This window comes from Eschrichtius robustus, chromosome 8 (genome assembly GCF_028021215.1).
Source record: "Eschrichtius robustus isolate mEscRob2 chromosome 8, mEscRob2.pri, whole genome shotgun sequence".
Taxonomy (NCBI): domain Eukaryota; kingdom Metazoa; phylum Chordata; class Mammalia; order Artiodactyla; family Eschrichtiidae; genus Eschrichtius; species Eschrichtius robustus.
In genome coordinates, this window is record NC_090831.1 from 11,933,494 (window position 1) to 11,960,928 (window position 27,435).

Consider the following 27,435-nt stretch of genomic DNA (forward strand, 5'->3'; position numbering starts at 1 on the left):
CACATGTACTTGTATGTTCTGTTGGTCCTGGAAATGCAGGAGCTGATGAATATTAGCAGATTCATTCCACCTCTAGCTGTGTTCTCATTTCCAAGCTAACCCGTGATACATACATGCAGATATTTATGGGAAGAGTAGCTCTTCAAACATGTAACAGTGGCCTGGCTTTGTGTTCCCTCTCCCTACGCCATACATTCCTGCCTGTCTGTCACAGCGGCAGAGTGAGCAAGCACAGGGCCAAGGTCAGATGCTACACGGTAATAGCACTAATCATCAGAGCCATTCTTCTGTCCCTAATGCATAGAATTTGATGTGCTCATTTCATTATATATATATATATATATATGCTGCAAATCACACAAGCTCCTGAATAGAAGTAATTTGTAGTTAATGGGAATCAATTCTACCCAAAAGAATCTCAAATTTGGAGGTGAGGTCTCTCAAGATAATTTCTGGAATCTTTATTTCACTACATTAGGACATTTCATCATTTTAGGTAGCTCTCAGTCTGTTCTTGGGCTTTTAGGGAAAAAGCATCATTCTATAAGACAGGGAATCTTTTTAATATAACTGTAATGGATGCATTATATTAAGCATGATTTTTATGACTACTGTTTACCTAATAGCTCATATTCTGGTATACACAGAGGTAAATATAGACTCATATAAGTAACCGTGAATATATTAGATTTCAAGGAAAGTAAACGAAATCACAGTTCTGATGTTGGTCATGAATACAATGCCATGAGTTCTGTGATTTGAGTATATTCAGCTATAAGGGTTCATATAATTTTTTATGACGGTATCTGTAGGCTTGATCACTGGCCCACATAGAAAATAAAAGTAGCATGAAATAATTTCTAGATCTTAGTACTTGCGAGCAGAGCCTCATCCAGGAATCCTCGTCTCCAGGACGACATCCATCTGCCCTCATCGGTTTACGAGTAAGCATTCGTGGACACTCCAACAGGGCTTACGGCTTTGAAGATCAGAAAGGTTCTGGATATTCTGAGCCCTGAACACCCCCACCCCCACCCCCGCACAGTTGTAATACAACCCAAAGGAAAGTATTTTAGTGATATCTAACCCAGGAGAGGCTGCAGGCAATTTTTTTTTTTTACTGCGTCAATGTGTAAAGAGCTCATTTTCAAAGGAGGTAGAGTGATATTAGGTCTGAGAACCAGGACATTTGTAAGAAAGGTCTTCACACCAGCTCTCCCCAAAGCGTTCTTCTCATTAAAGGATGGGTGTCTTTTAACCTTCTTCTGTTATCATCAGCAGTATCTTCACCACCATCCTCATCATCAAGTTATCTCTTGAGCACCACGTGACACCACGATACTTCTTCCTACTCGCAGGATAAATGCTTCCAAGAACATAAGCGCAATTTACACGTTCTTCACTCACCCTGAGCATTCTCTAAAATAATAATGTACTCAAGCTGGATTCCGTTTATTAAACCTTTGCACCATTTAGAGGGTTTTGAACACCTCACAGCCTTGTGATCGTGCTTTGAAAGAATTAAAAATATAATGAGTAGCCACAAAAGACCGTCGGGCGGGGGGAATAATCGCTTTGGTAACAACCTATTCTTTCATCCTTGGGGCATTTGGCAGAAACCGTACGTGTGCAAAATCCCCGGCTGCACCAAGCGCTACACAGACCCCAGCTCCCTCCGGAAACACGTGAAGACAGTGCACGGCCCAGAGGCTCACGTCACCAAGAAGCAGCGTGGGGACGTGCATCCCAGGCCCCCGGCGCCACGAGATTCCGGCGGCCACTCACAGTCTAGGTCACCCGGCCGGCAGACTCAGGGAGCCCTCGGGGAGCAGAAGGGCCTCAGCAACACTACCTCAAAGCGGGAAGAATGCCTCCAAGTGAAAACGGTCAAGGCGGAGAAGCCCATGGTATGTCACTCGCTTTCCTTCTGGTTTTCCCCAAAGTTCTCCCAGGTCTTTAAAGGGACCAGGTAGGGCTCTGGGGACAGGGGCGAGGGGCGGACTTCAGTGCCCCGTTCTCACTGCATCCCACTGTTTGATTTACGGAGGTCAGAGCTCCCTGATCCGGATTGCCTACCCCAGGTTGATCTGCACAGCAGAGCTCAGCTCAGAAAAGAGTTCCGGGGTTTCCTAACTGGTTTTTGAAATCGATCTGGAAGCATCCCACCTTGTGGGAGGTAGACAGACACCACGGTGCACATTTTCAGCGGGTCTCTAATGTAGAGAATCATCCATTCATTCCTTCTGTAAGCATATTTTCTGACTTCTTTGCCCTGGTGACCCCAAGATAAATAAGCCACGGCCCCTATTCTTTATGGGTCTGTAGTCCAGTGGGATAGGGAGACCAAGAAACAAACACAACTCAGTGTGATGGGCCTTTAAGACAAGTCTGGGTCAGAGGGTTCGGAGCCAGTGCACTTGAGGACACGATGGGAAGGCAGAGGGCAGGTGGCCGCCAAGTTCAGCGCTCAGAGAGGGGAAGGACCGCATGCTGGGGAGCAGGACCTGAAGGAGCCAAGCACCGGCCTTGGCGCCCTGGGGGAATGTGCCAGAGTAAAAAGAGGGGGAGGATATAAAGGGATTTTTTTAGGTTTTCTAAGTTTTTAGAAAAGACAACTCCAGTGCCAATCTAGAGATTGGTTGATAGACTTCGAGACCGTATATCTGCAGTGGTGCCTGAACTGAGGAGGTGGAAAGCAAGGGAGGGATTTGAAAGATGTCATCAGCAAAAATCATATGGTTTGATGACAAATAGGATACATGGATTAAGCTACTGTTGCAGCTTCTTTCAAACTTCACTTGGTGATTTTGCCTTATGCATGGGCCAGAATAAACTATCTAAAATTTTTCCAAAGACAACGAGAAAAATGAAGAGTAGCGATCAGAGGAGATTTAGTACATTTGTATTTGGCATATGTATAATGCAGTCAGCTCTGTGCTTTGGGCTCTAGTCTGTCAATCTCGGGATATATGGAAGAAACGTACTAGATAGAAGTCACAGGCTTAGACTTCCAGATGCATGGAAATGACCAGACAGGCAGATTTCTACTCAGTTCAAGGAAGCATTTGCTTAAAATTAGAGAAGTCCAAGAATTGGATGGACATCCTATGAATTCCTAAGTTATGTCACCATGTGGCAGTATGTATGGGTGGGAATAAATGCACATACAATTTCAGAATCGATAGAGTGGAATTTAATGACTTAATTGAATTTTAATGACTTACTGAGTTTGTCTTTAAACTCTTACGAGTCTTAGAAAGTGACCCTAAGTCTAGCCAAAAGTCATGCAAATAAGCTATCCAGATGTATCATTATTTCCCAGTGGGTAGCCGTACTTTGCTTTTAAAAAACACCTTAGTAAGAAGTTTATATACGTGTTATGACTGATCACTATACTTTTAAATTAATCAATTTGTAAACTGTGTTTTATATACTTTTTTGGTGGGGGGAGCATTTATCAATTTCCTAAAATAAAGTCCACCTATATAATAATTGTGCAAAAGATTCAACCGTTTATCCTCAAGTGTTTAATGAAACAAGGAAAGTGAATTTGTGGTCTCCTAGATTATGTCATTGAAAGACAATGATTTATGTTTTTAGGACATCCTAGGAACCCAGAATCCCTTGTACTTTTAATGTACATCTGTAGCAAAAAAAATTTTTTTTAAAAAGAAAGAAAAGAAAAGAAAACTTATCTCTTCTCCAAACACCCATTCTTTAAAAAGAAAATTGGTAGAAATAAAAATTTACAGTGAGTTTGCTCAGTGACATCTGAGGTTCTCCAAGATGTGAAATATTTTATAAAATAGTTAAATCATAGAAACAAAGGGCTGGAAAGAGTTCACAGAGACTGAGACTAGGCCCCTCATATTACAGGTGTGGAAACTGAGGCTCAGTGAGGGTAATAAATTAATCAAATTTCCACGGGGGACTATTTTATGAATATGTACACACACATGTAAATATAAGTAGGTATCTTCATAGGCATTTACTAAGGCACAGGAGATTTACATTTCTAATATTCTTTCTTCAAAAACTTGTCTTTGATTTGCTCATCATGCTATAAATTAAATTCTTTCTTCTTTTTTTCTTATTACTCCAACTTCTCTTCTGTGTAATGCTCCTAAATGTCTTGTTCTCACTTCCTAAGGACAGTGGGTAATAAGGTGAGGGAATTTTGGCTTCTCTGCTCTCTGTTTTGTTTTCATTTTAACATTTAACTTTTATTTGTTTCACTTTTCTTTTGTCTTTGTCCTTTGTGATATTTTTAGTAGTGGACATTACTCAGATATGTTTCCAACATAGAAGTGATGTGTTTTGAACATTCAGCATGTGGAAATGTGGAGTTGTTAGATGTTGAAATTCATCATTCTATTTGTCTAGGTTTTCATAATAAATCACACTGGGACCGACCAAGCAGATGTTCTCAAAGACTATTTAATTGTCATATTGACTAGTGTAAATTTATTCTTGGACCGGACGTGCACCACCGTCTTAGAGCAAGATCTGAATACACTTGTTGTTGGCAATTTAATCTATATTGAAATGTCTGCGCTCCTTTAAGCATTTTCTAATTGTAGGTGCATGTGAGCCTTCTTCCGGGCCCTGTGGAAGTGTGAGCCTGCATGTGTGTGTGTACATACTCACAGATTCACATACACACACACACACACACACACATGCTGATTTGACAATCCAAGCGTAAAAGACATCCAAAGCCCTGGATGATCTAAGTTCTCTGCAAAGGAGCAGGTGATCTGGCCCTTCAGGACACTGCAGAAGCAAAACCTTAAGACAGGCTTCATGCATTCATGATCACATTTGTGTATCTTATTTTTCTCTGCTTGGTTGCCCAGGACACACTTAGTATACCATGCGGTGCTCGCTTAGAAAGTGTTCATTTGCTTGGGTGTATGTACTGTGTTCTCAGAAAAACTGTAACGGGTTCCACGGAAAATGACTGTGTCCAGACCCCTTGCTGACAGCACTGTGGTTCCACCAGAGACCACAGCCGTCTATACTGGAGTGTGTGTAGTTATCGCTCCCTGCTCTTGGGCTGCTGTCAGGCTTTAGTTTTTAGGTGACAGCGGAGAGGGTGCTACAGAGGAATGGAAGTGAGGCTGGGCTGGGGGTCTAGGTCATCACAGTGTTCGCTTTGTGACTTTGGGCAGTCACTGAACTTCTCTGAGCATCACATTTCTTATCTCTGCATAAAGGATTAGAATGTTTATCCACCAGGGCACCACTGGAATTTTAGAGGGGCCAGTTCCAGGTTGTGTGGACCGCTCAATGCAGGCCATTCTATAGAGGGCTCCCAAATGTGGAGACAGTGTCTTTTCAGTCCCCATGGCCAGGGGCCCGTGGAGGGGGGGTGGTCCTTTCCCTGAGAACCAGTGGACCAGATTAAGTTCCCATCGAGTTGCAGAATTGGCTTACCCAGTCCACTTGGTTGGGGTTAGGGAAACCTGGCCCAATTCTCCTAGTGCAATGCAATTCTCCTGGCTATAGCAGAAGCTAAGTGATTGAAGTTTTCCCTCTTACAACTGCTTTTACCTACACCCTGCTTGGAGTTCTACAAAGCAAGAAAATGTAGAAGGAAAGTAGAGAGGTTACAAGAGCTTGGGGAACCAGCCTGGAATAGTATAGCGGGGCTGGTTGGAGGGGAGGTAACATGTGCTCTTGGAACATATATTCCGAGGACTAAAGCAATTATAATAACAACTGCTAACGCTCTCCGAGCCAGTTAATTACTGTCATCCAGGTCTTTTTGAACTTTGTGTGTTTTCAGGGCTTTACACCTAATTCCCACAACAATCCCTAGGATAAATAAATTGTCCCCATTTTCTGGATAAGCAAACTGAGGTTTAGAGTGGCTAAGTAATTTGCCCAAAGGATAAAGTCATGGAGGCGGGGTGGGAACCAACAAGGAAGTGTGATGCAGAGTTGGCATTTGGGGCAGGGTTCCATGGCTGATGCATCATATCCGGCACCCCCCGCTGTCCATTCCCTCCACTGCACATCTGCCTGCTGCGCAGTCACTGAGGCTGAGGGAGGCCACCTCCACTCACCGGAACATAGTTCTTCTCATCCCACCCACTGAGAATCCCGCAGGACTTGATCTGCGTGATCTCTCGTCATCCGCTCCCTGGCCTTCATCATTCGGGTGACATTTCTGTCCTTTCCTCTTGACCGCACAGACATCTCAGCCAAGCCCTGGTGGTCAGTCTTCATGCAGCAGCCAACAGTCCCCCATCAGCAACTATTCCAACAGTGGGCTCGAGCTTCCTCTAACCGATGGAGGTGGTATGGGCGACCTCAGTGCCATCGACGAAACCCCAATCATGGACTCGACCATTTCCACTGCAACCACAGCCCTCGCTTTGCAAGCCCGGAGGAACCCGGCAGGGACCAAATGGATGGAGCACGTCAAGCTAGAAAGACTCAAACAAGTGAATGGAATGCTTCCGCGACTGCATCCCATTCTACCCCCCAAAGCCCCTGCAGTCTCTCCTCTCATAGGAAACGGTGAGTTCTGGCCAGTCCTCGTGTCCACGCGGGGTTTTCTGTTCTTTCAAGGGCAGCTGGAGCACTAAGCAGACCCGGGCCCTTGGTTTTCCATTTGCTTCTTTCCCCACCAGCCCTAAAATGATGCTGGAACCATAAATATTAGTGTTGCCTTTCTGGAGAGTCCATATTTTAAAAGCAGGCAGTAAGAGGATAATCCTGAAATGAAAAGTAAGGCTGTGCATGACTGATATTCTGATGGTGAAATCATACCTCTTAGACCAGGGGAAGGAAATCCCAGCCACAGAGGCGTCCCAGGTTAGCACCTGTCTCTGGCTTCCATAGTCTGCAGCCAGGAGCTAAGCAGCCACTTTGACTGATGGCCCAATTCAGAGAAAGGCAAGCCATCTTTGTCACTGTCGGCCCCCAGTCAGTTTGTGTTTCTGAGATTACACTCGATATCTGCAGCATATCCCAAGGGTGAACCTCCCCCACCCCACCTACTCAGGTGCGCTCCACCCGCATAGGATGTCGTGGGGAAGCCCTGAGTTTAGATATATGCCTTCTGCCCTGGTACTTCCTGTAACTTGAGCACCGTATGTACTTCCAGGGACCCTTCACTTGGCCCTTACACTGCACCAGTGAAGGAGCTTAACTCATCCAGGGAGTTATTACTGTTTCCTTTCAACCAGGCGTGGGCCATGTACCGCTCCCACCTGCTCTTGTAAATAAAGTTTTATTGGCACCCAGCCTCACCCACCCCTTTACTACTGCCCCCAGGCCCTTTGGTGCTGCAGGGCGGCGATGGGTAACCACGGCCGAGACCGCCCGGCCCCGGAAACCGAAAAGAGTCACTGTTCGCCGACACCCGTGTTAAGTCACCCTGAAATGAACCCCTGTCTCTCCGGCTTTCTCCGCAGGCACGCAGCCCAGTACCAGCTGCAGTCTGGGCGGGCCCCCGCCGCTTCTCCCGAACAGAAGCGACCTTTCTGGGGTGGACATCACCATGCTGAACCTGCTCAACCGCAGAGACAGCAGCGCCAGCACCATCAGCTCCGCCTACCTGAGCAGCCGCCGCTCCTCCGGCATCTCGCCCTGCTTCTCCAGCCGCCGCTCCAGCGAGGCGTCCCAGGCCGAGGGGCGGCCCCAGAACGTGAGCGTGGCCGACTCCTACGACCCCATCTCCACCGACGCCTCGCGGAGGTCCAGCGAGGCCAGCCAGGGCGACGGGCTGCCCAGCCTGCTCAGCCTCACGCCCGCCCAGCAGTACCGCCTGAAAGCCAAGTACGCCGCTGCCACGGGCGGTCCGCCGCCCACCCCGCTGCCCAACATGGAGAGGATGAGCCTCAAGACCCGGATGGCCCTGCTGGGCGATGGCAGGGAGCCCGCGGGGACCCTGCCTCCCGTACATCCTCCCCGGAGATGCAGCGATGGCGGGGCCCACGGCTACGGCCGGCGCCCGCTGCTGCCCCAGGATGCGCTGGGCAACGGCGTGAGAAGAGCCAGCGACCCGGTGCGGACGGCCTCCGAGAGCCTCTCGCTGCCCCGGGTGCAGCGATTCAACAGCCTTAACAGCTTCAACCCTCCGGTGTTGCCTCCATCCCTGGAGAAGCGTAATCTAGTGCTTCAGAACTACACGCGGCCAGACGGGGGCCAGTCCCGACCCTTCCACGCGTCTCCCTGTCCCCCGAGCATTACTGAGAACGTCACCCTGGAGTCCCTGACCATGGACGCCGATGTGAGCCTGAACGATGAGGATCTCCTGCCCGACGACGTGGTGCAGTATTTAAACTCCCAGAACCCAGTCGGGTATGAGCAGCACTTCCCGGGCACCGTCTCTGATGACAGCAAAGTGCCCCACGGGCCTGGCCTGGGGAGCGGGCCCGGCGACTTTGACCCACTTGGGCTGCCCGGCAGCCATGCCAGCCAGCAGTATCGCGGGCTGGAACCACCCTGCACTGATGCCAGGAAATCCGACCTGCCCATTCAGTGGAACGAAGTCAGCTCAGGCAGCGCCGACGTGTCCTCCTCCAAGCTGAAATGCGGCCCGCGGTCCACAGCGCAGCAGGCCCGCGCCTTCGCGTTGTACAGCCACGTGGGCGTCCACCCACAGAATCCCTTGAGGAGCGGGGCTGGCCCGGCTGGGGGGTATCCGACCCCCGGCGAGCACGGCAGCTCCTTCGGGGGCCCGGAGCACTTGGTGAGCCACGGCGGCGGCGGCGGAGCTGCGGGCACCAACGGGAACGCCTTCCACGAACAGCCCTATAAGGCCCAGCAGTATGGAAACTGCCTGGCCGGGCAGCCCGGCTCCCCCGGCTTGCTCAATGGGGCCTGCGGTGCCGGGATCCAGGCAGCAAAGCTGAAAAGCATCCCCATGCCAGGGAGCGGGAGCCAGCCGGATTTTGGCCTGTCGGTGGCACCGAACGAGTCAGCCGGCAGCACGGTGAATGGCATGCCCAGCCCAGACCCGGTGGGACAGGGGTACCTGGCGCATCAGCTCCTTAGTGACAACATGCACCCCCAGGGGGCAGGCCGCCCCGGGCAGCACGTGCTGGGGCACGGTAGCGCTACCTCACATATCCACGTCTATCAAGGGCCAGAAAGCGGCCTGCCAGGGCCTCCCAGCACCGGCATCCAGCTGTCAAGCTTGGCAGCCGTCAGGGGCTACCAGCCGTGTGCCAGCTACGGGGGCAGCCGGCGCCAGGCTGGGCCGAGGGGTGGCCTCGCTCTGCAGCCAGGACAGCTCAGTGACCCAAGTCAGACCTGCAGGGTGAACGGCATCAAGATGGAGATGCCAGGGCAGCCCCATCAGCTCTATTCGAATGTGCAGAGTTACTCTGGTCAGTTCTATGACCAAACCATTGGCTTCGGTCAGCAAGACATGAAAACCGGGTGCTTCTCCGTGTCAGAAGCCAGCTGCCTGCTCCAGGGGGCGAGCGCCGAAAACTCTGAATTACTCTCCCCAGGTGCTAACCAGGTGACGAGCACAGTGGACAGCCTCGACAGCCATGACCTGGAAGGGGTGCAGATTGACTTCGATGCTATCATAGATGACGCGGACCACGCCAGCCTGATGTCAGGAGTCCTGAGCCCAAGCATCATTCAGAACCTTTCTCATAGCTCCTCCCGGCTCACGACGCCACGCGCCGCCCTCCCGTTGCCAGCTCTGTCTCTAAGCACCACCAACATGGCAATCGGGGACATGAGTTCTCTGCTGACCTCCCTCGCGGAAGAAAGCAAATTCCTTGCAGTTATGCAGTAGGCATTAGGGGGAAAAGAAAAAAAAGAAAAAAAAAAAAAAAGACTGCCAAGAGACCTGAAACTTTAGGAGTTTAAAAGATTAAATTGACCCTTTTTTTTTTTTTTCTTGGCTGTTTCGTTTTTGTTTTTTTTTTAGTTCTGTATATGTTTTAGCAATCTCATCTCACCTAACTGGGATGTGTTTCAAGTATATTCCTTTTATGGAAAAGGACTCTGAAAAACCCTAAAGTATTCTAGGGAGAAACTGTCTTCCATTTCAGTTTTGAATCAGTATTGTTACACTCGAAACACCCTCTTTTTTTAAAAAACTGTAAGCCCTCCCTCCCCCCCCCCCTTTTTTTTTTAGTAAACCGGTGTAAATGTGTGGTGTGCACGTTCTTTCTTTTTGGAGAGAGGGCAAAGGAAAGGATTTGACAGGTTTCTCTGTTACTCCAAGGAAATAGGAATTGGTGTGCTTGTGACCAAGGGGTTACACTTCCAGCTTTTTTCCATTTTCCTTTACATACGTTCAACGTTTGTTTTTGTGTTTTGTTTCTTTTGTTTTTTTAATTCCCACACTGGGCACGAGAATCAGAACATGGAGAGTGAGTTTGGGAATCCATGGAGAGTGAGTTTGGGAATCTCTTGTGAGCATACTGTATCAGAGGTCACAGCTTTTTGAGACACTCCTCGCCCACAGTTCAGTTCAGAGCATGCTTTAGACAGATACACACAGGTCGAAATTTGGGACTCTTGCACATGAAATGGTGTGCCCACCATTGGGGTTTAAAATTCTTACTGTCCATACATGAGCTTAGGGTGGGTACGTGTATACGACAGTTCTCAGTTATCGACCTTGCCTCCTCTCTTTCTGTCCGTGAATGTTCAGTGCTCTTCCAGGGAGACGGGGAAGGGTGCTGGGTGACACTCAGACATGCTATTACTTTCATCTGTTCTGGTAAGAAGGTAGGTGGATTGCAGATTCAAGCTACTGTGGAGAATTTGTTTTGGGGAATATTTGTGGGTTTGCATATTTGTTGATAGTTCCATCTCTTGCCCCGTTTTCATAGATAACTGAGAATTGATGATATCTAGTTCTGAGTATATAGGTACTTAACCCCACAGCTGGCTATGTCATTAACATATGTTAATTCCACTATAGCGAAGGAGTATTTCTATTCTAAGTGCCCTATTTTAGGGGATTTATAAAACTTGGTTGTAAAAGAAAAAAGCTCACAGACAAAGATATTTGGAATAAATCTCTTCAAATATTTTTAGCATTTAAAAGCACTAGGGAAGAAGTTTTGTAGCTGTGTGGATACCTTTTTTTTGCACCCTATCTATTAAGTGATGCATGCATTTAAGAAGTTAAGTGTTCCCGCAGTTTGTCCTTAATGTGGACTTAATCTGGACTTTTGTTTTGGATTAAAACATTTAAAGATTTAAAAAGTGCAGCTACTCCCCAGGTGCAGTTGCTACACATAAAAGACATACTATGTGTGCACAGAGTACGTGGATTACCCAGCATTTTACTTTTAAAAATATGTAAGCTATGAAAATAAAACATTGACACCTCAGGCTACCTGCTGTATTCTGTCCCCTTGACCCTGGAGTTGGATTTTTCCAAAGTGATTCATGAGTCCATTATGTGGCTTTTTCCCTTTATTCCTGCCATTTACATTAGTATTAGACAAAATCAAATAAAAGTATTAAATAGAATATTCGGACCAGCCCATTTTTCTCATGTTTATGTTCTCTCATTTGGACCAAGAATCTCAGTGTGGAAGTAAAATTGCCCTTTGGGACTTTGGCTAAGACAGTTGGTTTGCTTTCAACTAAATGAAAGCACAGAGATGCTGAGGTTCTCCAGCCATCCGCCCCACCCCCCACCCCGTGCAACACCTACATTTAAATCAAAGGAAGCATCCACTTCAGAACAGAGTCCAAAATCAAAAGACAAGTAGTGATCTGAGCTAGGAGAGTTGAGTCTCTACCACTTTTCAGTGGAAAGATCAAGCCATTTTCTGTGTTCTTCAAACAGGTCATGATCTGGTTACAAAATCAGTAATCCATTCCCTGAATCTTGTTTTTTCCATGAACTCAAAATCTCCCGGTCCTGGTCTGAGCTGGCATGCCCTTGTGGCTTAATCCAATCCCTGTCCTCCTTCTCCTCCCTCTGAATCCTTTCCCCGCTAGCATTCCTAGATGTGTCCTGCATTTATCAATTGCCATAATTTCCCATGTCACCTTTGCCCTACACGGAAGGATGGACGGAGCCTGGGATGAGCAAGGTTGTCACCTTGTGCCTCTGTTTTTCCTTTGGTTTCTGGTGATTCTCCGGGTTACCCCCTATCTTTTTCTCTTCATACTTTGTTTTCTTTGCTCCCGCCTTGAGATTTGCAGGAGACACTCATGCTTCAGCTCAGTATTTGGCTTCTCTCAGTATGGAAATCTCAGAAGGATGGAGGAAAGGAGAGGCGGAAGAGGAAAGTGTATTTTTCCAATCTGTTGAGATAGTGTAAGGAAGATCTTTTGGGGCCACTTACAAGTGTCCCGTCTGGACATGGATCTCTGTAGACTTGGCATCTCCCGTGATGGAACCCATCCCCAGCCTCCCATCTTCTCTCCACTTCCCTGTCCCTTGGGAGATAACACCAACTCTCTAGGGTCATGGCTACTTTTTAATGCAGGCTCATACACGGTACCGCTGTTTGGCATCCATGTTAAACATGTTCAATCCATTTTGTTTTCTTTTCTAAAGAACTAATTAGACTGCCCCTGCTCCTCACTCACTGGCTCACCCTCTTGAGCTGCAGAGTTTCGATTCTTGCGATGTATGTGCCTTATTTTATGTTAATGTCGTCGAAGCGAGGGACCAGTTGGTATTGCCCAGTCAGGGCTCAAGGCTGCGTGCTCCCCAGCCGAGAGCACACAATTGTAGCAGAGTCTGAGCTGTCTTGTAACCTGGCTTCCCATGTTGTTTTGAACTGATAGGAGGATGTCCTCTTCTGACAAGTTACTGTTGTGTATCCTGCAAATGTGTAAGATAAAGTACGAGTTCATTGTTTTCACCTTTTTAGATTTTTAAAAAAATAAAATGTGTAATCCTTTTTTTAAAAGAAACACGTGTAAATACATTTAAGTATTGTAGGCATAGTGTTTGGACGTGGCCGGCCCCGGGCCTTCCTCGGATCAGCCCGCAGCCCGTGCAATGCCCACCCGCGCCCACCTCTAGCCCGGGGCTGCAGCCCCGCCACAGATGGACTCTACTTTTGCTTTCAGAACCACTTAGTCTTTTTATAACAAAGAGAAAGAACAATGTTTCTTACAATGTCAATAAAAAGCTCTTTGTACTGAAATTTCTCGTAGGTGGTTTATTTAATTCACAGTTGAATGGGAAAAGGGCTTTCTTCGGAAAAATCCAGAACCTGTGTTTAGACCCAGGCCCCCTGACCCCCGACACACACACACACACACACACACACACACACACACACGCAGAGGGAACTTTTGCTCTGAGACCCAGATTCCTCATCCCTAAGATGGAGAATGGGGCAGTACACCCTACTAGTGGTGTGTGAGGAGGGGGACCTGAGAGGCACACCAGTTGTAACCTGGACTGTTTTTCTTAATTTTGTCTCTTTGCCAAACTCTAGGAGGAAAGACGTGAATAGGTTTAATGTCTAACAACTTGTCCCTCTTTTATATATTATCCTCTCATTTCAGAGATACCCTACCACATGTCAAGAGAAAATCTGACATGGTAGAAGCCTACCTTTATGTGGCTTTTAATAACTGACATCAGACAGAAATATAAGCTATTTCTCTCATTTGTCTTTTCTCGTCAGCTTGCGGTAGTTTTCTCCAGATCACTATAAAAGACTCCAGAAGAGTTCCCTTCTTCTTCCTGAGTAGTATCAGGTGTCTTTTGAGCCACCAGCTGAAGGCATTGGTTGTTGCTGGGAAGGACAGGTGGTCCAGGTTGTCAGTATCACAGGGCTACGAAGATGGGTGCAGCCCTCACACACAGGTGCACACACATGCACAGGTGCATTAGCACTGTCTCAGGGAACCTCCTGTCCCGTGGGTGGTGAATGTTTCTCTCCTTGTCCTATAGCAGAGATCGTCCAGTCATAGGGATGTTTCACGCTTTTCTCATTCACAAAGGAGAATTTCCTCCCATAAATCCAAAATTCTTTGCTTTCATAACTAGATCCTTCACATAAGGTGTCCAAATGCGTTCAGAAAAAAATAGGAACTTATGCCGTCTTAGGAATAAATTGTCAGCTTACAAAGAAGCGTACGAGATGACAAGTTAAAATAAAATAAATAAGACAAATGAGGCTAATAGAAGGAAAAAGTAGGAAATGGGGCACTCCCAGGAATGAGGCGTATGACAGACTCCTGTAAGTTCATGTGAGCAGAACGCAGGTACCACTCACAGCTTTGTTTAAAAGACGCCTCCTGTAAAGGAGATGTGAAGGAGGCAGAGTCAGGTAAAATGGCAAAGCTGCAATCCATTTGGTATTTCATAAAGATTTATATTAAGGAATTTTGGTTCAAAGATGTTATGTGTTACCCAGAAAAGAATATGACAGGAGAATTCTAGTATTAAGAGGGAAAATTTTAACCAAGTGCCAAAATGTCTTATTCATCCCTTTTTCCTCCATGGCTTTCTCTTTATTTTCTTGGCAGTTTTCCCCCTTTGGTTTGTTAAAAAAAAAAAATTCAGCTGAGTAAATCTGAAGATCTAATTGGCTCTATTAAACTGTTCATGAGTGGAGCAGCATATTCTCCAGGAAGCAGAGAGAGACTCCTAGGTGTGTGCAAAATGGAAGGCTTTTATGGAAAAGAGAGTGGGACAAGAAAGTCATTAACAAGAGAAAAATGAAAGTTCACTGGAGGAAAGTGAGAGTTGGGGTGATGACGGCTCCTTGTTGGCTGAGCTGCATTTCCATCAGCTGCGTTTGTTGATGGTCAGGAAGAAAATCTTCCTTCTTCCTACTGGAGTAGTAAAGTTGTTGTACTTCCTGTTTGGGCGTACAAGGTTGTCTCTTCCTGTGGGGGTCTGTAATTGACATCTTCCTGTTTGGGGTAATTGACAAGGAGTGGTAGTCTTCCCTACTCCAATTTTCTTTGAGGTTTCCCTTTTATTAATTTTCACAGGTTTTACTTTATAGTATATTCACTATTCCAAATACAACCTGAGCTAATCTCTCCTTTAACGTTAGCTTTCTTAAAATTTCATTTTACCAACATAAACCTGGTTTATGCCTTCTCTACCTAGTTATTCACGCTCTTTACTATTTTTAGGAATAGTAATAGAATCTAGAATAGAATCTGGTTTTAGGCTTTCTTATTTTCTTTCCATATAGTCTGTGGCCCATACTCACCCAGCAGAGGCATGGAATCTTAGGTTCTCCAAATTTTCTCACCCTTCCCTGAATCTTCCACTCCCTCCCTTACAGCTTCCAACCTTCCTCAATGCCCAGTGGTAGGTTATGATGGTCTCTGCCTTCAGAGAACTTACAGTTTATCTGGGGATATTAGACAGACAAGAGTTACACATTCCATTCATTCAACAGCGCTGCCTTGATGTCTAATATCCCATTCAGATTCCTTGCTAGGGACCGGAGATGGGAAGATGAATAAAGCAGTGGATCCATAGGCTTGTATCCCAGTGGGAGGGACAGACATGTAACCACAGAATACAACGGCATGCCATAACAAGAAGACATTCAAGGGCAGGTTCAGTGTGGGGCATTATCCATCTGAGGTGCATATGGCAGGGCTTTTCAACCTCGGTATTGTTGACATTTGGGGCCAGAGAATTCTTTGTGGTGGGGGACTGTCCCATGTACTGTAGGATGTTTAGTGGCATCCCTAGCCAATACGCACTAGATGCCAATACCACCCCTACCCCCAAGTTGTAACATCCAAAAATGTCTCTGGACATAGCTACATGTCCCTTGGAGAGAAAATGATTCCAGATTGAGAAGCTCTGGCTTAAGGAGTGAAAATACAAGGAGACACATACTGTAGGCAGGTGCCCAGAAGAGAGATTTAAGTACCAACCCAGACTTGGGAGCCTGTGGTATACAGGTGAGAGACGAAGCAAAGGGTAAGAGCACCATTAACAGGCACAGGTATTGAACAAGAGGAAGACTGAGAAATGAACCCTAAGGAACACTGGCCCCATGGACCAAGAGGCAGGGAGGGCACAGGTGAGGCGGGCTGGACAGAGCGGGAGAGGGGGGTCGGAAGGCAGGAGAGGCTGCGTGCTCTAGAAACGAGGCGGCATAGATCAGGAGGCCAGTACTGTCAAAAACAACATGTAGGTCCAGGGAAACATGGGCTGAAAAATACCAGTTTTAAGAGTCAGGAGACCCCGGGACACTATGGGGAAACACTTACCAGTGGGGTGGTGAGAACAGAAATGGGCTCACAGCAGTTGAGGATCAAATGACACATAACACAAAGGCGAACTTGGTGGCCTCTTTCAAGTAGCCTGTGCCGTGTCATCATCCCAGATGCCATCAGGACCACGACACCTGTTGCTCCATGTTCTCACTAAGAAAGAAAGCAAGCATGCAATTAAGCTGTGACATCATGCTTCCTATCCTCTAAGAGACAGATTACAATTTCAGTGGTGTCGTGGGCACCTCGGCGAGTATGAAATACATTATCTCCAAGGGAAAGAGACCAAAGGGATGGAAAGTTGGATTTTTCTTGTGGTTGTTCCCCTTCCTTTCATTTTTCCTTTTTCCCTTCTTTCTTTCTTCCCTCCCTTCCTTCCTTCTTTAATGCAAAAGGCTTGACCGTGTTAATCATCCAATAGGAAAGAGGCAGAGGAGAAGAGGTGCTTGATGTTACAGAGAACAAAGCAAGCATCATTGGAACTACCTGGATCGCAGGATGGGTGCTTCTCCAGGGAAACGAGGGAAGGAGTGAAGGATGAGGGCAGGTTTAGACAGAAGCGAGGAATGGGTACAGGAGATCAAGAGGCTGAGGGAATTCAACAGTGACTTGGACCTGTGAAGACACAGAATGGTCTGGCACATGTCAGGAAGGCCGGTGACCTTGAACTGGGCCTTCAGAACGAGTGGAGAGCGAGGAAGGGAGCAGAAGATAGGAGGGAACAGCATGAAGTCACGTGAGGCTCACAAGTTCATACCTGCTGCTGCATCCCTACAGGATCCAGATCGGATTGACTGGGGGACAAGACTCAGGGGGGAGATTATTGTGATCTTTTGGGGGAAAATAACTTAAATACCTTTAGGCAGTGATGGTGGGTGGCATGTGGAAGGGAGGGGGAGTGGAGGTAATGCCCTCAGACTCATACAGGAAGAGCCCAGAGCTGCTGTGCCTTAGGGAAGCAGGAGAGTGGGCAAGCGAGGGCCCCTCACCATTTTCTTCCCATTCCCCAGGAGGTGGGGTCCAGCCCAGCCCTGCAAAGGCAGAGCAAGCCCAAGGGAGCGGGAGTGCTGGGGAGAACAGGGCCCAACAGAGCTCTCCATCACTGGTCCTTCACCAAGTAAGCAAGAAACTTTATGTGGTATTTCCAGTTAATAGTGCATAGAGGGTTTTGGTTGGTTTTTTAAATTTTCATATTAGGAGACTATTTTAACAAAGTAACAGGCGTGCTTCCCAACTCTTATCTCTGCTTCCCACCTGCCAAAGCAGCTCTGCAGGGCTCAGCTCACACCTCCCTCTTGCTCCTAATTTCCCTTTTGCTGGAGTTTTCCCAGGCCTGGGCTCAGTGAGACGTGTGAGGTGGCCTGGAAAGCTGGCCAACCAAGCTGGAAGGAGCGCTGACAGTCCCAGAGAGCCGGCCAGCCTCGCCCCAGCACCGGCCCCTTGGGAGAGAGGCCCGCTGCTGCCTGGGTTCGCAGCCACTACCGGGCCGGGACAGGGAAGCGGGTGGATTGGCTGTGTTCTCTTCCCGAGATGCTTCTGTCTGATCGGGCTTCTTAGTCAAGCTCTAGTTGAAGAAAGATTCCCCAGCCACCCCAATTAGAAGCAGCTAAACCCCTAGCCTGTCCCTGCTTTTAAAAAAGCTCTGGAGTTGGCATGAGTGCTTCTGATGCCAGTGGTAAAGGGATATCACAGGTTCTCTGTGCCTGAACCATTGACATAAAACCCCCCAAAGATGTGTTTGGTAATATTTTTGACCCAGTGCATCACTGGTGTCTACTAATTTCCCTGACTACCAGCTGGAGGGCTTATGAAACAGTGGTTTATCTTTTCTGAGATCAGGGGAAGGGGAGGCAGGAGAGAACCCCGCAGACTGCTCCTTCTTAGCTGGGCCTGCCTTCGAGCCCCTGCGCTCCTGCAAGGACCCCTAAGGAGATGGGAAAGGGACGGCTTGCCCCTGCGAGCAGCCCCGCGGGCCTCCGGATCAGTGATCTTCCCCCGCAGCTGGGAATCCTCTTGTGCTCAGTCTCAGCCCATGTGATCCGTGCTCAGCAGTTGGACCCTGGCTCCTCCCATTTGGCAGGCGCAGGCCTGCAGCCCTCAGGGCTTGCAAGGGCCAAATGCACTGCAGAGGTGTGATTCATTGAGTTCCCAGAGGAAAGAGAGGCAGCCAGCTGGCAGAGGATTACTGAACAGTCAGTCCAAGGAATTCCGTTGCTGTTTGGATGGAGATGAGCAACTAGCTACCTCACTTCTCTTCCTCCCTCGCGGAGGCGTGGAGATGGAGGCCGGCCAGGGCTTGGGGGGCAGAGGAAAGGAACCAGGCTGCTTCACTGACCACCAAGATAAGAGTCTGTGGCCATGTGCCCAGGGAGTCAAGGCAAGAAATCCTTGCATTTTCATTTGCAGATGATTCTGGGCGCCCCCAAATGTGTATCCAAAACACCCCAAGATGCATTGCCCAGAGGTAATTTTTTTAATAAGCATCAAACTTGTTAGGCAAGAAAAATAATATTGGCTAACAAACAAAACAAGCCCGGTGTGTACGTTACAGATCAGTGATTGTCTAGTTTCCCGAATAGGGGATTTCTTCCCCCCGCACATCGGCTAGCTCAGCCTCTCCGGGTGTCTACCAGTTACAGATCCATTGCACAGTCATCCTTAACCCCGTGACACTTAAGAAACTGGCTGCTCCTTGAACCCAGGCCCCCAGACACCTCCCATTTGATCCACACCCTACACAAATGAAGTCATGAACCACCACGGTAAAGATTTCCCCTGAAGTTCATGCAACAAACCAACCCCGAGGACCCCATCCAAGCTCCCTCCCACTCGAGCTTAGCTTCCTGCATCCTTTGAATTGAGGTAACAGGTAACAGGGTGATGTGATCCTTTTTCAACTACCTCTGCCCTACCTGCAGGGCAAACAAACAACACTCTCTCTGAGTGCCAAAGCAGTTGGGAGAAGAACAGAATGTTCCATTGACTTTCAAGACAGAAGGTCAAGGAACAGCCTTTCCTTGGGTTGCCTTGACCCGGGCTGTCTTCACTTGCTGTGCAGTTTTAGACGATTTAGTATCACTTTCCACTGTTCCGACTGAAAGGCCGACAGCTTCCAACACGGCGGCCTTCCAGCTGGTTGGAAAGGCGTTCTGAAGCTCTCTTAAATCAAGTGGGCTTAACATTCAGCCAAAAGGAAGGTTTTCGAAAATAAGCTGATTTCAATCCCTCCTTACTGGCCTTGTGCACCAGGATTCCAGCTTCATTCAGACACAGGGTTTCCCCTTCAAAGAAGGAGTCCAAAAGAGGTACAGGCAAGGGGGTTGCTCTGATCCCACCCCCAGCTGGTGGCTTGCGAGTTCTGGCCCCTCCCCCTGGATGGTGATGTTAGCACAGATCCCATAAGATAAGACCTCAGTCTTCCACAAAATTGCCCCCATTTCAGAAAGCCCGCCATAGGTTCAAGGGGGTCCCCAGGTCACTTGCACTTCTAACTGACTAGCTACAAATTTAGGGGTTCCCATGACCCCTCAGCTCGATAATTCTCCAGAATGACTCACGACTCAGGAAAGTGCTCTACTTATGTTTACAGTTTTATTATAAAGGATGCAACTCAGGAAGAGCCGAAGGAGGGGGTGTATAGCTTGAGGTCTCTGGGGGTACCCTGAATGCAGAGCTTCTGTGCTCCACCACATGTGGAGTGAGCGCCTGTCACCTTCTGGGCACATCAGTGTGGCCCCCATGGAGAAGCTCCACTGAGCCTCGGCGCCCAGAGGTTTTATCAGGATTTCATCGTGTAGGCACAATTGATCAAATCACTGGCCACGCAATTAAACGCAATCTCCAGCCCCCATCCCCTGCCCAGAAGCCAGGCTGGCTCAAAGTCCCAACCCTCTAACTTCATGGTTGGTTTCTCTGGTGACCAGCCCCCAGCCCTGAAGTCATCTTGGAGACACCAAGAGTCACCTCATGAACATAAACTCAAGTGTGATCCCATGGGCTCGTGAATAACGAAAGCACTGTTATCACTGGGGAGATCCCAGGGGCTTAAATCTCCCCCAATTTTTTATTACACAACAGAGAGCTCCTTGGAAATGCCTAGAAAGGAAGCTCTGAGGTCCCGGCTCTCCGGAGAAGAGCCAGCCCTGCCTGGCATGGGGACAGAGCGCCGGCACCTCCTCCGCTAGCTAGATGTGATCCTCTGAGCGTCAGTGGTGTCATCTGCAAATGTGGCTTAGTTATTTATGTCTACCCCAGAGTTATCACGAGGAGGGCTTCAGATGGCGGATAGAAAAATGCCTGGCATGTGTAGGAGCCAGCGAGCATTCAATGCACATGTTTATCCCTCACCCGGGCAATGATTCCACGTGACTGAAGTGCAGGAAAGGAGACCCACAATGTGCAGGAAGATGGAGGTCCCCAGAGCCAGGGATCTTACAAAGGGATGCATTTACGCCTTTACCCGCAAGCCAGCCTGCCTGCTTGCCAACTCTTGACTCACAAAGCCAACAGACGTGTGCACCTGGGTCAGAGTTCTCAGACTGAGAACAGAACACTAAAAAGATATTTCCATCTAGACCGACCTCAGAGGAATCAACAAGTCCAAAGAAGCAAATACTGAAGCTGGTATTTTACCCAAACGTCTGAGATATAACAGGTCCCTGGTAAACAGCAGTGCTAGAATTTAGATCTTTTAATCTTGGAAGAGCAAAAGAATATGACTTATTTACAAGTCCCCTACATACGAACAAGTTCTGTTCCGAGAGCATGTTCATAAGTTCAATTCGTTTGTAGGTCCAACAAAGTTAGCCTAGGTACGCAACTAACACAATCGGCTATATACTGCTGCTTTTACACTTAATCTGGATATCCTGGGCTTGAAATAAGGATACTGTACTACGGTACTCTCTACAGTACTGTAAAGTACACAAAAGCACAACTACTTGTAGAGGATGCACGCACGTGACAATGTACGCCAGACACGTGAACTAACTTACATGATTGGACGTGTGAATGCACGTTAGCATCTTTGAAACTTTGCACCTTACTGTATTTATTTATTTGTTTGTTTGTTTTCTTTTGGCCATGCCATGAGGCTTGGGGGATCTTAGTTCCCTGACTAGGGATTGCACCTGGGCCCATGGCAGTGAAAGTGCCGAGTCCCAACCACTGGACAGCCAGGGAATTCCCCAAGTATGACTTTTTTTTTTTTTTTTAGGGAAGGATTTTTTATTTATTTATTTTTTTATTTATTTTTGGCTGTGTTGGGTCTTCGTTGCTGCGTGTGGGCTTTCTCTAGTTGCGGCGAGCGGGGGCTACTCTTCGTTGCGGAGCATGGGCTCTAGGCGCACAGGCTTCAGTAGTTGTGGCGCACGGGCTTCAGTAGTTGTGGCACACGGGCTTAGTTGCTCCGTGGCATGTGGGATCTTCCCAGACCAGGGCTCGAACCCGTGTCCCCTGCATCGGCAGGCAGATTCTCAACCACTGCGCCACCAGGGAAGCCCAAGTATGACTTTTTAAAGAGACATTTTATTATCATGTATATGCGCGCGCACACACACACACACACACACACACATACATTTGCACAATCCAGATCCACCCTGCTGCCCTTTCCGTCTCTGCCCTCCACCACAGCAGGGCAGCAGGATCCATACTTCATTGTAAGATCAGAGCTCACCAAACACTATTCCAACTTCATCCTCAGCTAGTTCATTGCAGTAGTTTTGAAAGCGGAGGATCTTTTCTTCACACTTATTTTATCACTAATTTTGTTCTTTGGATGCTTCAAGTATTTAGAATTTAAGATAAATTATCTTCTGTAGAATTCAAGAATAAGACCCAGTGGTAAGTCTGATGATTAGAAACATATCCCTGTTCTGTGCAAAGACAGCCACTCAATATTTTGGTGTGTCTTCTCCCAGGCTTTTTGGTGATGCATTTCTTTGTTCCAAATAACAATTGTTTTCTTATTATAAAATGAATGCATACTCTTTGTGGAAAACAGAAAAAAAAATCAGAAAAAAAAAGTCAGCTGTCATTCAACCACCCAGAAATAACTGCTGTCAACTTTTTGTGATCTAGTTCTGGGTCTTCCTTATACAGGTAACATTCAATGATGAGCATTTTCCCATGTCATTAAAAATTATATTAAAACATGTGGCTACGGGCAAGGGAATGGAAAGACCGGTGACGGGGCGTCAGGAGATGGGACCATTGCTTCTGTGCCAAGGTCCTCCTACCTCTTAGCTGCAGGTTGGCCACATTCTTTCTTTCTTTGAGCTTGTGTATCTGTAATACCATCACGATTTTCACACTCAGCCTGAGATACAGAAGAGGTAGACAAAAGCTGCTCTGTGCCTGGTGGCTACTGGAAAAATGGGTGATAAATGGGCAAGAATGAGGCACACTCATTAAAGGTGGAGTCACAAGAGCAGAGGCTCTGGCACTGGGACCCAGTCAAGCTCTCCAGCTGCTACAGCAGTTCAGTCCCTGAGCTCCCCGGGAGGCAGCCAAGAGGAACCAGATGATAAAGGAACGTACACTACAGGCCGCTGAGGACGAGATGGGTAATCCGTGCCTCTCCACTTACCCCAGATCCTACGACACGCAAGGCTGGAAAATGCTCACCAAGCTTCCAGGGTACCTTGATTGTCTTTCAGAACCTCGGCTCACTCCCGCAGGCCTCGTGCGCATGTGCAAAACCGCAGCGGAAACCTGATTGGCTGCCGGCCGCACCCGCAGGAAAGGCTAGGCATGCGCTGAGGGCCAAGGGCCCCGGTATCTCAGCGGCTGGAAACAGTCGCCTGCAGTCCCGCCCGCGCTGCCTGCCCTCTTGTCGCTGTCATGGGCACCACCCTACACATGCTTCCACAGGCGCTGCCAGGGCGGGGGTCTGCGCCCTGGATGTGGCTGAGGTAGAGGAATGGGGGTGTGGGGAGCCGGCGGCCGCGGTTTCGGGGGAGAGCAGACTGGCTGAGGGGCCTACAGTCCAGGTCACTCACGGCAGCGTGTTGGATGCTCCTGGAGCCTCCGTATCGCCCTCTGGCTGGAGCTTGGACCAGAGGCGGCTGACAAGCGAGACCCAGGGGAGCGTGGCCTGGGGGTGTGGAACCTTGGAACGGGGTGGGGGGCTTTTATGATGGAGATGCTTTGAGATGGCCTGAACCACGGCCAGACTTTAACATGCGGGTGCAGAGGTGGTGCCCGGCCACACCTCCCCCACGTTCCCGTGCCTTCCTGCGCGTTTCGGCGTTGCCGTCTCCCCCCCCCCAGTCCCTCCCCGCCGCCCCCCTCCATGACATCCACGCCACCCGCTGCTTTCCTTACTTGGAATCACGCACAGTGTCTGCACGTTAACCCCGCAGTGTCCAACAGCTGCCTCAGAGTGGCCCTTGGTCCAACATACTAACCCGCAGGGGCTATTGGTTCAGTGCCCGGCTTGGCTTCCTTGCACTTCTCCCGAGACAGCGGAACAGACAAGCAGAGGCCCGGGACTTCCAGAACTAGCCCCCCAGAGAGTCAAGGACGGTGTTTATTGAGTACTTACTACCGGTGTGTCCAAAAAGAACATAATGAGTTCTTGTCTTAAGGACCTCACAGTCCAGATGGGAAGGAAGAAAAGCATGCAATAATTCCTGGAGAGAATGAGATGTGTTGTGAGAGCAGAGGCCCGGGGTGCCAAGGAGGGACTGAGCTGCCAGCGTCAGTGAAAACAAGGCGAGCGGAGTCTAGTACGATACTGGTGGCACCAGGCAAGCAGTGCATGTTAATACTCTGGACGTCAGGAAAGGGCTCTAAGGATACAAGCGAAGGTTGGGACGGGTAGGTGTCTTTCAGAAGATGCAGAGGTGGTGGAGGAAGGTATAGGAACTGGTGTGAGACGGCAAAGCGGACCCCGCGGCTGGGGGCAGGAAACAGACAAGTCTGGCCAGAGAAGGGAGGGGATTGACAAGAGCAAAGACTCAGGGCTATGACACCCGATGAAGGAAGCTGGGCTTTGTCCTGAGGACCAGAAGTGAAGGGAGACAGCAGGTAAACTAGGGGGTGTGCTTTGGGAGAGCATCTAGAAGGAGAGGGAACAGGCAGAGCAAGTCTGTGGTGCCCAGTCTAGAAGTCATCACTTTGCGAGTAAGGAAGCCCCAAATACAATGAGAACAGGCTGGTCTTTGGGAGTTTAGGATCCAAAGGCAAGGTCTGTTGCACCACGATGGCAAGAGAAAAATTCCTGATCCTCTGCTGCCATCTCTAGCTCCCCATGTCGATGAGAGAAAAGAAGGCGAAGTGCATGTGCAGAACATTCAGCCATCAGACACAATTTCTAAAATTTGACTGCCACTTTTCTCCCTCCCTGCACACTCCCCTCATCCCACATTCGGAGAGCTCCCCGGGGGCACAGCCAACCTGGAGGGCGTTCAATAGTGGCTTCTCAGGGGGCAAAACTGAAACGTCTCAGCCCCTACATTCTGAGCTGCTACTGCCATCCCGTGGTGGAATCAGGAATTACACCCACTCCTCCTCCCCAGTTAGAGCCCCCAAGCCCACCTCCACCTCTACCTCTGCCCTCTGGCTGATGGAAAAAGAACAGGTGGACCCAACGCATAGGAAATGTTTCCCTGTTGGAAAGTGTAATGGAAAGGTTGAACATTAGGTAAAAAATAATATCTTTGGAGATGGGAGTCTTAGTTCAAATGCACTTGGGATTCTAAATTTTATGAAGTGAAACTTACTTAATATAAAATAGATGACCAACAAGGACCTACTGTATAGCACAGGGAACTCTACTCAATATTTTGTAATAACTTATAAGGGAAAAGAATCTGAAAAAGAGTATATATATATATATATCTATATATATATATATCTATATCTATCTGAATCACTTTGCTGTACACCTGAAACTAACACAACATTGTAAATCAACTATACTTCAATTTAAAAAAAAAGAAATAAAAAATAACTTATTTGGAGAAACATCTCTCTTGCTGATACTGTGGTTTCCCTTCATCGGAACCAAAGACGCTGTTTTTTACTAAATACAAACAGGAGGGCTTCCCTGGGCTGCCTGGGATGGAGAGGTGGGTGTGAGGTGGCAGTAGCCCCACTGCTGACCACACCTGCTTACAGTCTGGATAGAGCCATCCAGTCAAGTGGAGTGGAACAGCTCCCAGCCTCTCTGTTGATTCTGTTTACCCCGTCCCAGGAGTGATCAAATCAAATCCAGTATTTCCTAGAGTGTCCTCGTGTATTTATCATTTCCCTTCTCTCTTTAGAGCCGTGGCTCCCTTTTTTGGAAGGCATAAACAGGACGTCCTCGGTCAGTGCCTCCATGGAACAGGGTGTGAGCAGATTTGCAAGGAACCACGAGTTACAACGGGATGAGGATGAATTCTGGAACCACAGCTATGAGTTCAAGTTGCACCCCTGGACGTGCAGGTGACTCTGAGTGAGTTATTTAACCTCCGGTGAGCCTCTGTTTCCTCATCTGTAGAATGGGGTTGCTCTCTATCTAGCAGATGGGTTGTAAGGATCAAACGAGGTGTGTTTTCTCTCTAGTCCACTCACTCCGGACCATTTGATAAGGTCCTCGTCCCCTTATTCCCTGGACTGTTTAAACCAATGGGCTGTGATCCCTATAGTCATGTCCAGGTAATCTTTTCCAACACGGATGTAAGAGAAGTCTGTGCAGCCGGAAGTATGTGGCAACCCTGCCCTCCAAAAGGAAAGAACAGGTACAGGTCGTGGTGACAATCACAGGTCATGGTGACGACCATGGGTGCCCTAGAGGAAGCCCACGGATGAGGAAATTAAGGAATTTGAACAGCAGAAGATAAGAGAGATTAAGGCAAGTGCCCAAGGTTCCCTACCTGGTCTTACAGAGCGAGGCTGGGTGCTCAGCCAGGGTGAGGGCAGGGCTCACGCATCCGCCATTTCACCGGGCTGCCTCCCTGGGGACAGCAGATGAGGGGAGAGGGCTACAGACTCAGAGGGAGGAGGGTCTTTTGACCCTGGACGTGCAGGGCGAGCTGGATCTGTGGGTGAGAGGCAGGTGGGGTTTCAGGTGAAGTGGACCAGCAAAGGCCAGGGAGAGGAGATGAGAGCGGGCAGAACAAGGTCATGGGCAGTCTGGGTGAGATGGGGGCTGCCAGACCCAGGGCACTGGAGAAGGGAGCCCGTGGGTGGGCGGGAGTAGCCCGAGGATGACAAGCTTTCCTGGGGCCATGCTGAGGGCAAGGAGACATCGTGTGCAAACGTCCAGGAGGTCAGGTGGTCGGAGCTCCTGTGCGTGGGCATCTCATACTCAGAGTTCATCTCTGATGGCCTTGTTCATTTCTCAAAACAGAAATGACTTACTTCTAGGTGAAAGGAAGGAGAAAGACAGAAAAGAAACATAATAGACTGTCCCAGACAGGACCCAGCACCTTCAGGACAGAGGTCAGCCACCCCTTCCTTGCCCATTTCCGGTTAACAATCTATGATTCTTTGCCTTTATACCCTTCTCCGAGTTGTCTGGGCAACCAAGGAAACATTTTCCTGCCACTAAGAATGCCTCAGTATTATGTAACAACCTAAATGGGAAAATAACTTGAAAGAAGAATAGATACATGCATATGTATAACTGAACCACTTTGCTGTACACCTGAAACTAACACAGCATTGTTAATCAGCCATACTCCAATGTAAAATGAAAAGTTTAAAAAAAAAAGAATTACTCGACTGCAGCTGTTGTGGACTTTTTTGTTACGAAGTTCAGTTTTATCACTCAGGGGAAATTCTGTCAAGAGAGTCAGTGAGGTCCATGACTTAGAACCAGAGAAGTGGAGGCCTGTTTTTTTGGAATAAAACTGCTTTGAGGTGTGGAAGAAGCGAGCCCAGGGAGAAACGGTGGTCACACATCGCCCCCTGGTGTCTGCAGCGTTTATTGCATGTCAGCTGCCGGGAAGGGCGGCAGGATGTCCAGGCTCATCTTACCTAACAAAACTCCTTCTTCCTAGTCTTTTGTGTTTCTTACAAGTGTTCATCCCAGCAGTCAATGATGAGGACCAGATTCTGTGTTTACCACTTATTTGCACACTAGTTGGTTGCACAACCCCACCTGGGAGGCGGTCTGTGTGATGGTTAAAAAGCATGCGCTTGTGTCAGTCAGCATGAAGGAGTCAACCTTAAAACCATGTGGCATTAGTACCAAGCAAATGAAATACCAATAAGAGGCAAAATTACGGTGGATCAGAAATTGACAGCCTTGCAAAGGAAGTCAATCCGCAAAGAAGTGAATGG

At 48.3% G+C, this 27,435-nt stretch overlaps 1 protein-coding gene across 1 annotated transcript in view; it reads left to right on the forward strand.

Annotated features, from left to right (window-relative positions):
* Positions 1 to 9,850, forward strand: part of GLI3 (GLI family zinc finger 3) — a 288,050-nt gene extending 278,200 nt beyond the window's left edge. The window contains exons 13-15 of the mRNA XM_068550331.1: positions 1,617 to 1,907; positions 6,198 to 6,525; positions 7,425 to 9,850. Of these exons, the coding sequence (XP_068406432.1) occupies positions 1,617 to 1,907; positions 6,198 to 6,525; positions 7,425 to 9,766 (2,961 nt within the window). The 3' untranslated portion in view covers positions 9,767 to 9,850. The remainder of the gene's footprint in view (positions 1 to 1,616; positions 1,908 to 6,197; positions 6,526 to 7,424) is intronic.
* The last annotated feature ends 17,585 nt before the right edge of the window (positions 9,851 to 27,435 follow it).